Here is a 17262-nt window from a genome sequence, read left to right as displayed (position 1 = left end):
CCTTGCAGAGCTGGATGGAGTTTTACTGACTTACCTCAGCTCAGGATGTGCCTCTCCAACCCCGTGGCATTGGGGGAGCCTTGCCTTATCTCACTGCTCAGTTTGTGTCAGGGAGAGGGGAACATCCTGTGCATTTACAGATGTGAAAGCCAGGAAGGACCTCTGTGAGCATCTCATACAACATCCTAAAAAACAAGCTCTAAATCCTCTCCTTGCTGCCTGTTTTACAGTGGCTGGGAGGTAGAGCTTCCCTCCACACCCTGCTGGGAACAGCAGAACGACCCTGCTGTGCCCATCACCATGGATCAAACCCCATTCCCTGTGCATCCTCCTCAGAAACATCTGCTGGAATCATCAGAACAATCCTATTGTACCCATCACCTTGGATCACACCCCATTCCTTGTGCATCCCCCTCAGAAATATCTGCTGCAATAGCCAGAACAGCCCTACTGTGCCCATCACAACAGTTCAAACCCTATTCCTTGTGCATCCTCCTCAGAAATATTTGCTGGAATAACCAGAACAACCCTGCTATGCCCATCACCCTGGATCAAACCCCATTCCCTGCACATCCTCCTCAGAAACATCTGCTGGGATTCACCCCTGGCCAGCTGAGTTCCAACCACCAGCTATGGGAAAGATGGATCTGCATCCCTGCTCACCCTGCTGCCAGTTCTCTCCTCCCTCATCACCAGATGTTTGGGGGTTTTTTTTTTAATTGACCTTTGCTTTTTAATTCCTGTTTTCCATTCAGCTACAGGTATAAGCATCACCAGGGGTGTGGACACTCCTGGGCAGGAGACACCTGCAACAGCCAAAGCACCTCTTGCCTGTCAAGTTTCTGGGTTTTTCCCTGAGCAGAGAGGCCTCAAACTGTGTCCCAACTTTCCTGACTCTGAACAGGGGAGGAAAGAGGAAAAAAAAAAAAGCATGATTATACAAGGACATCTTTTATTTCCGTACATTCAAGACAAAAAGAAAAGAAAACAATTCAAGAACAGGATGTACCTTCACTCAAGGCTTTATCTCCCCTGCCCCCTCTCCATTGTCATCTCTTTCCTTTTACGACCAGAAATTGCATAGAATTTGTTTTTTCAATCAGAAAATTAAATTTGCCAGTGTAAACCCCACATCTGTACCAAGCAGAGGGTGAGCTGCTGCAGTTTCTAGGGAAGTCACTATTTTCCTTACACGAGACCCCGGGCTATATGATTTTCTCAAATGTTTTGTGGCTGGGATTCACCCTGGAAGTCGAGGGTGCTCCGTGGGATTTGGGGAGCTCTGGAGCCTGGGGCAGAGCTCAGAGTCACTTCAGGGACACTCTGGGGGTCCCAACACCTCCTCCCTTGGCTGGTGGGGATGGGCAGCCTCCCCCAGTGCTCCCCACTCAAAAGGCTCCCCCCACCCCATCCCAAGAATAAAAAGGAAAAAAAAAAAAAGCAAAAGATAACCCCAGAATGAAACAAAAGACACAGAACCCCTGAAATTCCAGGTGTTTCAAGGCCTCTTTGAGTTCACCATGTTCGTTGGCTGCTTTTTTGGCATTTTAATATATATGTGTGTATATATATCTATGTATAGATATATTTCTCTATATATGTAATTTTAACAACTCTTCAGATGGACTTCCAGCAAATGCTGCTTCTCACAGGGAGCGTGTCCCATCCCATCCTCCCCTTCCCCCTTCAACCCACCTGCCGCCCTTTGAAAAGGAAGAAGAGTTCAGCACCTGGTGCTTTGGAGACTGGTCCTGATATACCCAAATTAAACAAACAACAAAAAAAGAACAAAACTCAAAATAATGACTGCTCCCTTCCCACAGCCACGGCAAATAAAAAGCCCCACCCTGCCCTTGGACAACATCCCCCGGTAAGTGATGGAGAGGCAGCGCCAGTGTCCTTTCTCCTGACCTTGGAGGGGGGAGAAGCTCCAAGAACCCACCCTTGGGTGGGCAATATCTGCTACACCAGCCACCCACCACATCCCTCCTTCCCAGGGACCACCTGTGGCCACCCACCAGCCCCAGGACCTCGGGAGCGGACCCCGACCCCGCATCCCCCGCGTCCATCCCCACGGTGCGCGTCGCTCCGGAGAAGCCGGGATAACTGCTATCGATTTAAAAACGAGTTGACATTGTACAAGTCCGTGTTCTGTAAAACGGAACACCCCGACGGTGAACCCCCCATCCCCGGCGTTACTCGGGCTCGCTGCTGTTGGTGGCCTTGTCCCACTCGAGGCTCTCCTCGCTGCGCGCCGGTGACCCCGCGCTGGGCCGCGCCCGCAGCCCCTGGAAGCGGCGGCACTCGGGGCACACTCGGATGTGGGTACAGCCCCGGGCCACCAGGGCCGCCTCTTGGGCCAGTCTTTGCGCCAGGGGCTCTGGCTCGCCCCCGCTGCACAGTTTGCCGTTGCTGAGCGCGGTGGTGCTGCGGGCCCGGCGCTCCTGGGGCGCAGCGAGGCCAGTCCGCACCAGCGCTGCCCGCCGCCGCCGCGGGTGGAAACTGTCCCTGCACAGGATGATGTTCCGCAGCTCCGTCACCATCTCCTGGCACACCGACACCTGCGGGGAGAGCGGAGAGGGGGCTGTGTTGGGTTGTGTTCTCCTCAAAACCAAGGAGATGTTTTCTATATAAAAAACAAGGGTTTTGGTTGCACCCCAGGAGTTTTAAGGGAAATATGGCAGAAATTTCTATGCCCTCCTGTGATTGGGGTCAGTGGCAAGACAAAAACACTGATAGGTCTTTATTTTACATTTCCTCAGAAATCTACATTCATATTATTACTATTAAATTTTGTGTATTGATATTAATTATTTATACTATATATACTATATATAGTATTATATATATTATATACTATATATTATTATATAGAATAGTATATATACTATATACTATATATTATTATATACTATATACTATATATTATTATATACTATATATTATTTTATATACTATATGCTATATATATTATTATATATGTGATATACTATATATAGTTATATATGCGATATATTATTTTTATATTATATTATTGATATTAATTAATTATATTACTTATTTAATTATTTAATTGATATTACGAATGTAATTATTTTGTTATTATTATATAATTTATTATATTGTTAATTAATTGGTTGGCATTATTTCTATTAATTATGATACGTTTCCTCAGAAATGTAGCTATTTTCTATTGGGCTGTTGGTCAAAAACTTCACCTAAATCATTCAATACTTAAGGAAGAGCACGAGGCTTCTCAGCACATTTTCAGGGTGTTGTAGCAGGTGTGTGGGGCCTGTCCCTACACTGTGCACGGCTTTTTGTTCTTTTGTTTTCTATTATTTTCTTCTTTAATTAAAACCTTTTGCTTTTTCAGGACACATGCCCATCTCCCAAGTTATTTTAAGCCATTTCTGGGAGGCTGCTGGATATCCTCAGAGTGTATTGAACCCTCGTGGAGCTAAAAAACATCTGGCTCAGTGAGAATTTCAATAGTCCTGCTCACCTGAGCAAGCTCTGAGTCCCTCAGGGGCTCTGGGTCCTGGGGTGATGAGGGTTTGGGTGACCTGGGATAGTGGGAGGTGTCCCTGACCATGGCAGGGGTGGCACTGGATGAGCTTTAAGGTCCCTTCCAACCCAGGCCATTTTAAGATTCCGTTATATGATTCTGACACCAAATTTTTATGGATTTAGTGCTGCTGGTTTTTAACATCAATACTGAGACACCTACACTTGATTTAACCCACCTGTGCCTCTCATCAGAGACCCTGCTGTGTTCTTCACCCCCAGACCAGCACAAGATCCAAATCCCATCTCCAGGAAAGGCCCCTGGATGCTGTACACATCTTTGATACCTTTGAAAGCCCTTGGAGCATCAGCCCTGCTCTGAGCAGGAGTGCACGAGGAGCTCACGGATTTAAGGCTCTTCCCAAAGGACAAGCCTGTTCCTGTGTTTGCGGTGTCCTGGCTGGGATTGCTCCTCAATGACTTGCTTTAGGACACCCCACAGACAGCAATAAACACGCCCTGTCCCCTCAGGGCACTCCCAGTCCTACCTCCGACTGTTCAGAGTGTCGAAGGCTCCACAAAAATTCCAGCATTGCCATAAAAATTGCTACGATTAAGCCACAGATGAGCACCACGAAGATTCCACCAATGTTCTCCATTCCCAAGCCTAGAATAAAGCAGGAGAGGCACTCTGGAGAGGCAGGCACATCATAAATCTCAAGTATCACCGCACAGAACCCCCCAGGTTTTGCTGTTTTGTTGGCATTGTGGACGTCCAGCCAGGCACCAAAACCACCGAGCCAGCAGTGGCCTATTAATAGCTCCTGCATGACTCAGATGGCCCAAGTGAGTGACTTGCAATAACTGCAGGATCGAAGATGCCTGCTCAGAAGTGATGATTTTGCAGATAAACAGCCAGGATGTCTGAGGGAAGCACAAAGCAATTTGTGGACAAACCAAAAAGAGGAGGGGGAAAATGCTGGATCAATGGGGCACATTAATCCCTGCAAATTATTCACCCAGCTCCAGTGGCTTTGAACTCGGAAAGGAAGAGGAGCAAGGTTGTTAAAGGAGCAGAGATAAAGGAGACAGGGAAGGGCTTTAAAGGGAGCTGGCAGCAGGAAAAGCTGCTTTGATTGCATCACAAAGTGCTGCAGGAAAATAATTCCGACTGCTTGGACTGCAGTGGGAAGGGAGAGGATCTGAACAGGAGCAGGATGCTGTGTCACACTACAGGGTGACAAAATGGGGTCCCTGCCACCCAGGGGTCCCTGGTTGTGGGTTGGGTGTCTCTGCCCAGCACCCCTGGGCCATGAGGAGGAAACAGCCCCTTCCATGGACGACTCATCCCACCTCCCTCAGACTACTCGCTTCCTATGGGATGATCTACCCAGCCTGCGTTCCAGAAAGTTCACCAGCTGAAGGAAAATCCATCCCTTAAAAACCTGAGCTATCCATGTGCTGAGGCCATCACTTCCCTTGCCACCACAGCCCTGGTCCCCAAAACTGTGCCCCCATCTGCCTGTGAGATGAGCCGACCTCAATGTTTGCATGTCCGGGGATATGAGGGACCACAGTTCCTCTCTCCTGTGTTTGGTTTGGGTCCCTGATTGGATTGATCACTAAAAACCATGTGCTCTGCCCTGGGTTGGCTGTGCAAGGCCATTACTCAACAAGAACATCCATAAAAATCTTCCTCTCCCTCCCGTAGCATTAAATCAAAGTGTAAGAATTGATGATTTATTGACTTGATCTCGGCGTGGCTTTTTAGACATAAAACCTCACCAAAATCCTTGTAAATCGCTGACCTGTTTTGTTCTCAAACTTAGCAGGTCACATTTCTGCCTCCTCCTCCGTCATTCTTTTGGCACCACCCCCAGAACAACACAGGGAGTCTGTAAATCAGAGGCTTTTACAGAGGTGCTTCCACAGCAATGGCAAGACAGGAAAACCAGCCTGGAATCACAATTCAGACCCAAAGGTAAAGGCCATCCACTGCCCCCAGCAGCTCACAGGTGTGAATTTAGGGTTTGGACTTCTCTCCACATCAGTCAGATGTAGGGTTTGTACCTCTCTCCTATCATTCTGTCTGGGTGCCACCTCAGACACCCAAGCTCACTGAGAAGTATTTCCTTTCTCCATACAACTGCAGCCTTCCTCATCTCCCAAACTGAGCAAGTGAGCCACGGCATAGGGAACAAACCCGCAGAAAAACTTTTCCAGAGTTACAGATTGTGCTGTGCCAGAAACAGCCCAGCTTCCTCCAGCCTCAAAGCACCATCCAGCCTAGATTCCACCTTAGAGTTGCTTTTGACACAGTCCATGGAGAAAAAAAACCCTTCCACCTTCAAAAGTCACTCCTTTAATAGCAATAACCCGATGTCTTGCACCTTCAGCCTGGAGATAAATAGCTGGGCTTGTCTGTAGAGCAGCACTGCCCAAAAGTGAGCATCACCTCCCAGCCCCGCGGGGTCCCGGCAGGAACTGCACAGACACACACACACCTACACCTGCTGCAAGGTCAAAACCCCAAAAGAGCTTCCCCACACCTGGCCTGGCTCTTTTCTCTGCTCTCACAGAGGTCACAAGGCTGTGCTTTTAACTGGGGGGCTTGCTGGCCTCGCAGAAAACACTTGCTGAGGACAGGGCAGCTGCCAAAACTGAAAAATGCAGCAACTGTGTTAAGCTGGCAACTGCTCTCACGCTGGGACATCAGCCTAATGTGGTGGCTTTTATGGCAATTTGCATAGCATTACCCAAAAGAATTTGCTCCTCAGTTTACAAATGTACTAATAAAGTCCTTGTGTCCCTTCCCCTGGCTGTTGAAAAGACGCTTTCACTTGGAGCCATTAACCAGCGGGCCTGTGGTGGGGATCCATCTCCCTTCAAGGAACCCAGGATTTTGGTCTGATCCCTTCAGCCATCCATTTTCCCAGACATTCATTAGAAGCTAATTTACCCTCCATATGCCTCCAATATTTGTCATTTGGTTGTTCCTGCTATCTTTGCCCCAGGCAAAAACACACAGCGTGAGGCAGAGCGGAGCTGTTTGGCTTTCTCCTTGAATTGAGAAGGGAAGGAATCTCAGGTCAGGAGAAGGGGAAAAAGTGATTGCCAGGCAGAAAACCTGGCAGGCGTGCAGCTGGCTGTTCATCCTGGCACCTCTGGCCAGGATATTTCTGTGCCTGGTTCCTCGGGTGTGCAGGGCTTACCTTTGGCTCTGTGATCCTCCTCTTTGGGGCACTTCCCTCCTTCCCACCACTTGCGCTTGAGGATTTCCAGGCGGTTGTTCTCCTGCAGCTGGAGGATGGCCAGGTCGAACTCGTCGCGGAACACGGAGCCTGCAACGCCGAGAGGGACGTGGTAGGGCCCCGCCTTCCTCCCCAGCATCATCATCATCATCCTCACCACTCGCCCCACCCCAGCGTGCCCACAGCTCCTCTCTGGGGGCCGTGGAGGGACTCTCAGTCCATGCAGGCCATGGAAAGCTGCGGCCACCCTGCTGGGAATGTCACCTGGTTTGTGTCACTTGCAGAAGGTGACTTTACCTGGCCACCAGGAGCCACACAGGCCACTGGAGCAGGTCCATGACAAGGGGACAAGCTTTGGCTTTTGAATGAGCAGTTCAGTATCCTGCTCCTGCAGACCATGGAGGTCCCTCTATGGTCATCTCCAATTCAACCTTGTTCTAATGCTCTGTCCTTCAAATTGGCCACAGAATAGAAATCCTGAGCTGGAAGGAGCCCAAGGATCATGGAAGCCAAAATGTCCATGTTGGAGGAGCTCAGGGCTGTGCTGGGCATGGAGCTCTGCTGCAGTCTCAGTGTCTGCTACCAGAGATCCTTGTCTGCCACCAGAGATCCTTGTCTGGTACAAGAAATCCTTGTCTGCCACCAGAGATCCTGAGGAAAGGCCATGGGAAAGACTGAGCTTCTCCAAGTAACTCTGCACTATTGTCCCAGCCAGCAGCTTTCTGCTCCTCTTATCTGCTACGGTTTCACTGTTTAACAAGACAATGTCAGAACAAATTCAGCCCTGAAGGTAGGGATTTGTACTCACTTTGATCAGGTTGCTGTGACTTTACAAGCTTACCCATGTTCCCTAAACTAGAGTGGCTGTTTGTGTGACGGGGCCTTATGTAATCCACCTCAACTTTGTGTTGCTAAATGCCAGGGCTGAAAGGTCAGGACAAAGCAGCCAGGCTGTCCAAAAGATCAGCTCGTTTGGAATAACAATGACTAAACCCTTATTTAGTGGTGATGTTCTCCTGTGAGCTCATCCATTTGAAAGACAAAACCCCTGTATTTGTTAAACCTGATGATGAGCCCCTGAAATGCCCAACTCTCTGGCCTGCAGTTTCAAGAACCACCAGCTGTTAAGACATTCCTGCTAAAAACTACCAAGAGTTGCCACAGCATTACTTTGACATCACTTCTGGGATTAAAACAAGGAGCAGCACAAAACGATGCACAAACACTGGTTTGGGGAAGGAAACAGCAAAGAGCAGAAAACAAGCAGCAATTTTGAGACATCTTTCACACGAATTATCGAAAGAGCCGCGGTCGCGTCTCACATGGCTCTGGACCAGAGCAGAGTTTTGCACATCTGGCTCTGGACCAGAGCAGGGTTTTGCACATCTGGCTCTGGACCAGAGCAGGGTCTCACACATCTGGCTCTGGACCAGAGCAGGGTCTCACACATCTGGCTCTGACCATGGCAAGAAATCAAAAGGACCCTGGGCAGAGCTGTGAGATGCAACGTTGGCTTTTTAGAGCCGGCGCAGCCTTTGGAACGCTCCGGTCCTCTGCCGACAGCCGAGAAGGACTAGAATTGTTCTTCACTGCCTACCGACGGGCATGCCAATCCCGTAGCCCTTGGTGTCCAGAAGGCCCCCGACCTGCGTGAGGTTGCAATTGCGCTGCCGATAATACTCGTTCATGGTGGACTCCAGCAGGAAGGCGTAGTTGGAGTTCAGCACGCGCGCGATCCCTTCCTCCGTGCTCTTCACGAAGACGCTGGGCTGCTTGGAGTACATGTAATTCCACATCCGCTGGTACGTCTGGTAGCGGGAGTTCTGCGGGGAGGAAAAGGTGGCCACAGCTCAGGGAGGAGATCTGAGGGTCGATTAGAGGCTGAAAATCAAACCCCCCCAAGTCAGGTGCCACTGCAGGAAGGCCGTGGTGGAGAGAGGAATCGAATCGGATTTCGGATTCAGAAAGGATTTTGATGCCTCATTTTTGTTTATCTCAAATATGTTGGGAGTTTGTTGGAAAAGCTGGGCATGAAACGCCCCAATTCCAATGGGGTCTGGCCAAACTCTTTGTGTAAATTCAATTCTAGAAAATAATGATAATTTCAGTGACCATGTATCAAAAACACACAAAAAAAGCCCGAAGAAACAGCTCCTGCTTGGTTGATTGAAACCTCTGGGTGCTCCCTGTAGAGCTCACACCGTACTGACCATCCCTCAAACATTGTCCCAACAGTTCTTCAGGGTCAGAGCCAGACTCCAGCACCCTGAGGAGGGCACTGAGGGCTGGGGATTGTTGCTCACAAGTTTTATTCCTCTCTGGAGATTGTAGCTCACAAATTTTTTAAAAGAAATTATCCAGATTTGGTTCATCTCCCTGTGAGGCAAGTTAAAGTGCTTGTTGAAAAGAACTGGTTTGTTGTTTTTTTTTTTGTCATTGATTACAATAAACTAAAGCTCAGCCAGCCCCAAATCCTCAGAGTTTGGCGGTGGCTGAACCACCTTGGTCCACTGAAAAGAAAGCTGAGAATGATTAATCTCTCTTGCCTGTGCTGAGCAGAGAGTGAAACCTGCTCGCACCAGGACTGAATATAAACACCCCCTGCTCTACACAAGGATTTTCACACTGTCAAGGGCTTGTTTTCTGTGGCTGGCGAGCGACGCTGGAGAGCCTCGGGGAATCTGCTGCTGACCCAGTTCCTGTCCTCATCTGTCCAGCCCTGTCCTCTGGGTGCAGCCACTTGGGCAGGAGACAGATGAGCAGGGGGGAGTTCAGTCCCAATTCACTGCATTTTTAAACCTTAAACTGTGTGTCAGTGTCAGCAGAAAAGCTGCCAGGACAAGGTGCCTCAGGAGGGGACAAACACTCCTTCATGCACCCAGGGAGGGAGGGGAGATGGAGGAGTCATCCATCCCTACTTTAACCTCCCCATCCTTGCACCAGAGGCAAATGGATCCCAACACAGCTTAAAGCACCACAAATGGGACAAACCCCTTTTTTCCTAATTTTCTCTCTGATTTCCTCAGTATTTTCAGTACACAGTCAGGGGTCTAAACATGAAAGCTTTCCTCAAGTGAGCCCCTCATATACAAGCACCTCACTCACTTAGGCTCTGCTCAGCTCATTTGAGATGTAAAGTTTGGCTTAAAAGTAGCTTTTTTCCATACCCCTGAAGAGAATAAAGTTGGGCTGAAAAGCTCAAGCTGACCCCAGAGATTTCCCAGCCTTCCAAATTCAGTTCAGGCTCAGAGCGGGGGGAAAGAGTGAGAACAAGCTTTCTCTCCTTTTGGAGTTTCAACAAGTAATAAATAAATAAAAAATCCTCAAGCAGTTCTTTGTGCGTTCAGAGCGCTGCAGAAAAGAGTCACTCATTTATTTCCCTTCTGAGCAGAGCAGGGAAGATAAAAATTAAATTGGGCTAAATGGCCTACATAACTTTGCATGCACTTGTCTTATTTCAGTGCCACTGACCTCACACAGGCTCCAGCACTTTTGACTTCTGTGAGTCTGCCTGGGCTATGCAAACGTTTCTTTGCTTATCCCACCTGAAAGACTCTCAAATAAAGGCTAAAACCATGTGGAAACCTATGAAAATTTGACTTGCTGGTCAAATTCCCTTTTGTGTGCTCCACCATGCCAGTCCCACCACTCATCCCATCATCTCCACCCTGTGCTGGGATATCTCCAGAGGTTTCCTCCATGCCAGCAATGGAAGGACAAGGGTACAGTAGGTTGAGGGGACACCCAAATGTGACCCTGTGCTCCCCCTGCACCCCCAGGCAGCCAAGGAATGGGGTTTACTTGGAAGAAGGTCATGCTGGAGCCGCCGTGGATGGTGCCGTACTCGATGGTGGTCTGGTCAGCGAGGTCATCCACGGACTCGATGGGCACGTCCATGCGCTGCACGGTCAGGAACGCGGCCAGGTTGGCCGTGTAGGAGGAGATGATGATCAAGGTGAAGGCCCACCTAGGGAGAGGGAGGAGAAGGTGTGGTTTCCCTCAGGGAATCTGCTCTCCATCCCTCAATCTTTGCCTCTCAGAATCCCACAATCGCTGAGGCTGCAAAATCCCTCCAAAAGCATCAATCCCCACTTTGTCACCCAGACAAGCGAGTGCCACATCCAGTCATCCTTGAACACCTCCACCACCTCCCTGGGCAGCCCACCAAATGTCCCACAACCCTTCCCATGAAGAAATTCCTCCTCCACATCCACTTCTGCCCAGAGGACCCTTCCTGAAGGGAAGGGCTGCCCTCCTTACCAGACTCCGCTGACGCAGCGTGTGGACAGAGCCTGGGGGGCGATGGTGGAGCCCTGCTGCATGAACCCCCCCACCGGGAACCACAGCGAGTTCCCCAGGGAGTACTGGTTCACCAGGAGGTTGCATCGACCTTGGGAGCAGGGGTGGGGGCTGTACCACTCGTATGGAGTCAGCCTGAAAGGACAAGAAACGAGGGGAGCTCAGGGAATGCGCTGGGAAATGGGACACTTTAAAAACGACAAAAAAAGAGAGAAAAGCTGTGAAGCTGCAGCTCTCCTGGAGGCAGAGTTTTCTGAGGAGGAAATGCTTTGCTGTCAGTTGATGCCCAGGGCTCAGAGCTGTGTGAATCGTTTGCTCTAAGACTCAAGAGCCAGAGGCTTTCTTGTAAAGATTTGCAAAAAAACTTGGAGAGGCTCTGCTCTGGGCAGCTCTGCGTGCATCCTGCAGCCCTGTGTGCAGATTCACACCACAGCAGGAGCTCCAGATACGCAGGGACTTGATGGGGAGTAGAAATCAAACATCTTTGGCTGTGCTCCCTGCCGGAGCACGAGCACTGATGGGAAGTTCAAAAGCGAAGCGTGTGAGCCCTGATTGCATTAAACCATCAAGAAAAAAACTCCGTTGGTGCAAAGGGTTGCTCTCAGAAGGTCTGAGGTGGAGTTGGAAGCTGAGTGCTGGTGTTTCAAAGCATCCCATCCTTCAGGGACAAGACAGAGGTGGGAATGGGAAATATCTGACAGCCTGTCACTGCTGTCACTGCACCTCTCTCTCTTCTCTTTTGCTCTTTCCAGTCCCCAGTTCCCTGGTTGCTAAGAAAGTCTGCTAATTCATGTGCTGCACTTCATCATCTTGCTCTAGCTAAGAACACTGGGGCCTGGGAGGGTCATTTTGGGGCTTTTGCCAGAACAGCTGCAGGGCTGTGCCAGCTCACATCACGTTTAGCCAAAATGTGGGGGTTATTTTCATCCCTGCAGCTCCTCTCTCACTGTGGTGCCAGGGAGGAGGAGGAAAGAGGAGGAGGAAGAGGAGGTTATGTCCTGCAGACTTTCCATGGTGGATCAAGCACTGGCAGCAAACCCCAGTGCTTTGGGAGAATCTGCAACTCACAGGGTCAAAAGCTCCTTCCTGCAGAGCAAGGCAGGGAGCAGCAGCCAAAGCTCCCTCTCCAGTGAGGAGCTGGGTAAAAGGCACCTTTTTGGAGGACATATTTAAAACATGAGGAAGGGGCTAAAGAGGCATCAGCTCTGCATAATTCAATGGCTCCTCCAGACCTGCGTTTCTGAGGCTGTAACAGCATTGGAAGAACCCATTAAAGGCCTGTCAGGATGACAACTCCAGCCACGCTGAGGGAGCCAGTGACAGCACAGCTCCAATTTGTGTAATGAGAATTGGGCAGCAAGGGGCTCCCAAAAGAGCCATCGAGGCCTGAGCAGCCTCTGGCACACAGGGCAGGACACAGCTCCACTCTGCCTGCCACAGCCCCTCCACAGGGATGGTGGGAGGGCAGGGAGGGCAGCACTGGGGCCCAGACCAGCCTCGATGGGGCCGTGCTGCAGGAGAGCACTCAGAGAGGTGTGTTAGGGCTGATTTAAATTAGTCATAGGGGAAAGGAGCTGAGAGGTGCCAAGCGAGGCTCTGCACATCAGCTGCCCAGAGATATTAATGAATTTTCCTCTCCTCCACAAACTGGGTTGCACAGGACCAAGGGAGTCGCACATCACTCATGGAATTCATGTTGACACCTCAGAGTGGATTTGCAGGTCCCTAACAGCCTCCACCCTCACTGGGACAAGGGGTAAAAAACCCTTTAAACAGCACCAAAACCTTCTCCAGAACCTTCCCTCACCCAGCTCTGGGCACCACTGTGGCCAAACACACCCTGAACCAGCCTCGATGGGGCCATGCTGCAGGAGAGCACTCTATGAAGTATTTTAGGGCTGATTTAAATTAGTCATAGGGGAAAGGAGCTGAGAGGCGTCAAGCGAGGCTCTGCACATCAGCTGCCCAGAGATACCCATGAACTTTCCTTTCCTCCACAAACTGGGCCAGGGGAGCTGGACATCCCTCGTGGAATCTGTGACCTCAGAAGAGATTTGCAGGTCCATAACAGCCTCCACCCTCCCTGGGACAAGGGGTAAAAAAACCTTTAAACAGCACCAAAACCTTCTCCAGAACCTTCTCCCACCCAGCTCTGGGCATGAACCAGGGCATGACGGCCACCCCAGCTCGGGGACACGGTGACAAAGCTCAGTCCCCAGCTGGCTCAGGGTTGGGACACTTCTTGCCAACCTGGCAAGACCTGGGGTGGGGCAGAGCATGTCCCCGTGTCCCCCTGGTGTCCCCTCTCCGCGGGCCTGCCAGGGACACTAGGTGGCACCGCGACATTACCGAGCCACCAGGAACAGGACACAGCTGACGGCCAGGTAGGCGAGCAGCATGAAGAGCCAGACGCCCGGAGAAAAGGGATCCAGGAAGGAGAAGTAGCCGGGTCGGCGGCCCTGGGGATGGAAAAGAAAAGGAGGAGTTACAGGTGGTTGGGTTTGGAGAGGTGAAAAGGGTTCAAGGGAACGCGCCTGCCCTGGGGGCACCGCGGCTGGGAAATGGAGAAATGGGAGAAAGGGGAGAAATGGGGGAGAAATGGGGCAAAGAGGTCAAAAATGGGAGAAAGGGGGAGTAATGGGGAAAAGGGGAGGAATGGGAGAAAGGGAAATAAATGGAAGAAAGGGAAAGAAACGGGAGAAATGGGGCAAATAGGATAAAAACAGGAGAAGGGAAATAACTGGTAGAAATAGAAATAAACAGTAGAAGAGGGGTACGGGGAGAAAGGGAACAAGTGGGAGAAAAGGAGATACATGGGAGAAAGGCATTAAATGAGAGAAAGGGGAGAAATGGGGCAAAGAGGATAAAAACAGGAGAAGGGAAATAAACGGGAGAAATAGAAATAAACAGTAGAAGGAGGATAAATGGGAGAAAGGGAAGGGATGGGAGAAAGGGGAGAAATGGGGCAAAGGGGCTAAATGGGAGAGAGGGAAATAAATGGGAGAAATAGAAATAAACAGTGGAAGGGGGATACATGGGAGAAAGGGAAGGGATGGGAGAAAAGGGGATACATTGGAGAAAGGGACTAAGTGGGGGAAAGGGGATAAACGGGGCAAAAAGGATAAAAACAGGAGAAGGGAAATAAATGTGAGAACTAGGAATAAAAAGGAGAATGGGGATAAATGGGAGAAAGAGGAATACATGGGAGAAGGGACAAAACAGGGCAAAGAGGATAAATGGGAGAAAAGGGATAAACAGTAGAAGAGGGTTAAATGGGAGAAGGAGGATAAAAAGGGGAAGGGGGATAAACAGGAGGAGGAGGATAAATGTGAGAAAGGGGTGAAATAGGGCAAATAGGATAAAAAAGGGAGAAGGGAAATAAATGAGAGAAATAGGAATAAAAAGGAGAAGGAAGATAAATGGGAGAAAGAGGAATAAATGGGAGAAAGGGCATAAAGCAGGCTTTGGAACAGCCTTCCAAGGCAAACAAGGGACCCAACAAATGACAGAGTCCTGCAGCATCTCCCCACCAGATTCATCTCCTAAATCTGTTTTTCTGCCCATTTTTGTTCCTCCAGCCAAAAAAAGAGGTGAATTGAGATAAAAAGGAGGTAATCACAGCATTCTGCCCCCTCCCTGACAAGGTTTGCTGCACCCTCACCCTGAGGGGGGTCCCCCATCCTTGTCCACCCCACACTTAACTGGGCAGAAAAGGCTCCACCTGAGCTCACAGGGTGGGAAATATATTTGTGAAGCAAAAGGAAAGAAAAAAAGAAGAGATGTTTTCGAAACTTTTCTCTCTCTGGCTTTGAAATGTTTCTTCTTTCACAAAAACCCCAATAAAATTATTACTTTTATCTCAAGGTACAGGATATTTTTACCTCCAGGATGCGTCAGATTTTCCTGGGTTTTTTTTTCCCTCAGCAAACCACCTTTCCTTGAAAAAAAAAATGAGGCTTCACTGCTAGAAAAAGCAGGTTGATCTTCTCCCAGAGCATTTTAAACTTTCACAAGGATGCTGCCACCGCCAGCAAATTGTCAAACGTCACGAAATTTGTGCAAAGGGGGAGATTAATTTTTTTTTTTTTTTTTTTTTTTTTTTTTTTTTTTTTTTTTTTTGGAGAAGTTTCTCAAAAGCCAAACAACCTCCCATTTTAAGTGGATGCCGCCATCAGCTCTGTGGATGCAGCTCCTCTGAAAGGGGAGAGCAGCTCAAGCACATCCAAGTCAGCACAGGGATAAGGGAGGTGATCCCATAGCTCACAGAATCCTGTATTTTCTGTCCCAAACCACAAATCCAGTCCTGGCATCCCTAAAACAGCTCCACAGCTTCCCCAAGCACCTGGAACTGGGAAGCTTCCCACGAGTCAGAGCTTTGCAAAGATTTTTTTTTTGGTTTTTTTTTTGCCTTCCCCAGACTTAGACCAGCATTTTAAATTCCATTTCCATCCAAACCTCGCTGTTTTACTACTGAATGTTATGCAAAACCCGAATTTCACAAGGTCTCAGCAGTCCTCCTGGAGACTCGGAGTTGTTGCTAGAAAAGGCAACAGTTGTTGCACAAAAATCTTCCTCTGCTAAAAATATCCAGGAGCCTGTGAAATCCTCAGCTCCAGTCACCATCTGGGAACCTGTAACGTGTCAGGAACCTTCCCCAGCAAACCCTGCACGAAGGAAAAACCCAGCACACCACAACAACCTGTCCCTGCATCCTTCAGGAAAAGATTTTGGGATCTCCACTGTCCCTGCTCGTGGTGGGAAGGGTTGGAACTAAAGGGTCTTTGAGGTCCCTTCAAAGCCAAACCATTCTGGGATGAGCATTTTTAGAGAATCTGGCTTGTTAAGGCTTTTAGCAAATGGATGAGGTGAGGACCAGTGGTTCAGCATCCATTCTCAGACTGAGTCAGTTCCCAAGGAAAAGCTCAGGTTCTTCTGGGTTTAATTCCGGAGTCTCTCTTTAAGGCAATGTCTTCTGATCCAGGTTAACTCCTATAAACAGGTGAGATACAAAAAGTGGGCAGGACCACATTCCTTGTGTCCTTTCCCAATTGGCACTCCCAAAGGATGGCACTCCCAGAGGGTGTCATCCCCAAACCCTTCATGTCTCTCCGGGATGCCCCTCAAACCCTGGTTCCTGTGAGAACTGACAGTGGTCCGAACATGGATTCTCAGGCTCCAGGCAGTGGCTTGAAGCCTGTGGGAAAGCCAAGGCCAGAATTCTCTCAGTCTGGCCTGGGAAATCATAAGGAGGAACCCAAACCAATCCTTGTAGATCCCATCCTACTGATACCTGGTGTTTTTCTAACTTGTTGTTTACTCGTAAGAAAATGGTCGAGAAGTGTTTCTCTAAATGACCAATCATATTGATTGTACTGAAACACTGTATAAAAGAGTCTGTCTCTCAATAAACTGCTGCTGTAATGTCCTCCAAAGAAATCAGAATTCTGGTATCCTTACTCGTCCATCCTGAATCATACCAATAGTTCCCTTCTTCCTCAGGTGTTGTTAGAGGACACAAAATGAAGGACACTCAAGCAGTTAGCAGTCAGGGTGAAAAAAAGAGAGCAGTTTATTTTTTGACTTTGATTTATATAGATTTTGGACAATGACCAGGGATTGGAGGATGAGGTTGTCACCTTTTCCACTACCCTGGTCAAACCAGAAGTCCATCAATTGTCTCTTCTCAAGAGAGGAGTGATAAACACTAAGAACAGTTTACATTCTATCACTTTGTTTTTATGACAATCCATAAGAAACTCCACTACAAAAATGCAAACATCAGAAGGCTGAAAAAGATGAAAGCAACACTCAGGAGCTGAAGTGGCTCAATAACTCCTCATTCCTCCAGGTGTTTGCACACTTAGGGATGAAATGAGGCACCAGCAGGGTGTGAAGGGCACAGGCTGCTGAGCCAGCTGGAGCTCCTGGAGCTCCTCGCCCCAGGCAGGGCAGGAATGATCCTCCCTGGCACCCCAGAGCTGGCAGGGAACTCACAGGCCTGGCAGAGCCTTGGCTGAGCCTCCCCCTGCGAGACGCTCCCGTGACAAAGTTCCTTTCTGCAATTAAGGCCTTGATGTCTTCTTTATATTTCTGGGGCAGTTTGTCAATAAATTACTCTCATTAAGGAAATTGCGTTGGAAGCTTTAAGTCTCCAGCTTGGCAATGAATCTCTCCTGTGACTTTACAGTTGTAGTAGTTCTGGTTC

General features: G+C 49.1%; 1 protein-coding gene across 2 annotated transcripts in view; it reads right to left on the bottom strand.

Annotated features, from left to right (window-relative positions):
• Nucleotides 1-820: 820 nt before the first annotated feature.
• GRIK4 (glutamate ionotropic receptor kainate type subunit 4) overlaps nucleotides 821-17262 on the bottom strand; it is a 209504-nt gene continuing 193062 nt past the window's right edge. Inside the window, exons 14-20 of one of the 2 annotated variants that reach the window (XM_083877997.1) lie at nucleotides 13407-13516; nucleotides 11019-11192; nucleotides 10560-10725; nucleotides 8356-8581; nucleotides 6720-6848; nucleotides 4056-4174; nucleotides 821-2561 (exon numbers count right to left, since the gene is read on the bottom strand). In XM_083877997.1, coding sequence (XP_083734123.1) covers nucleotides 2196-2561; nucleotides 4056-4174; nucleotides 6720-6848; nucleotides 8356-8581; nucleotides 10560-10725; nucleotides 11019-11192; nucleotides 13407-13516 — 1290 coding nt within the window. In that variant the 3' untranslated portion in view covers nucleotides 821-2195. The remainder of the gene's footprint in view (nucleotides 2562-4055; nucleotides 4175-6719; nucleotides 6849-8355; nucleotides 8582-10559; nucleotides 10726-11018; nucleotides 11193-13406; nucleotides 13517-17262) is intronic. The other variant, XR_014591761.1, reaches the window with a different exon arrangement.

This window comes from Zosterops lateralis (assembly GCF_965231275.1).
Source record: "Zosterops lateralis genome assembly, chromosome: 25".
Lineage (NCBI taxonomy): Eukaryota > Metazoa > Chordata > Aves > Passeriformes > Zosteropidae > Zosterops > Zosterops lateralis.
Note: the sequence above shows the minus strand (reverse complement) of the source record. Positions and strands in the feature narration are given on the sequence as shown.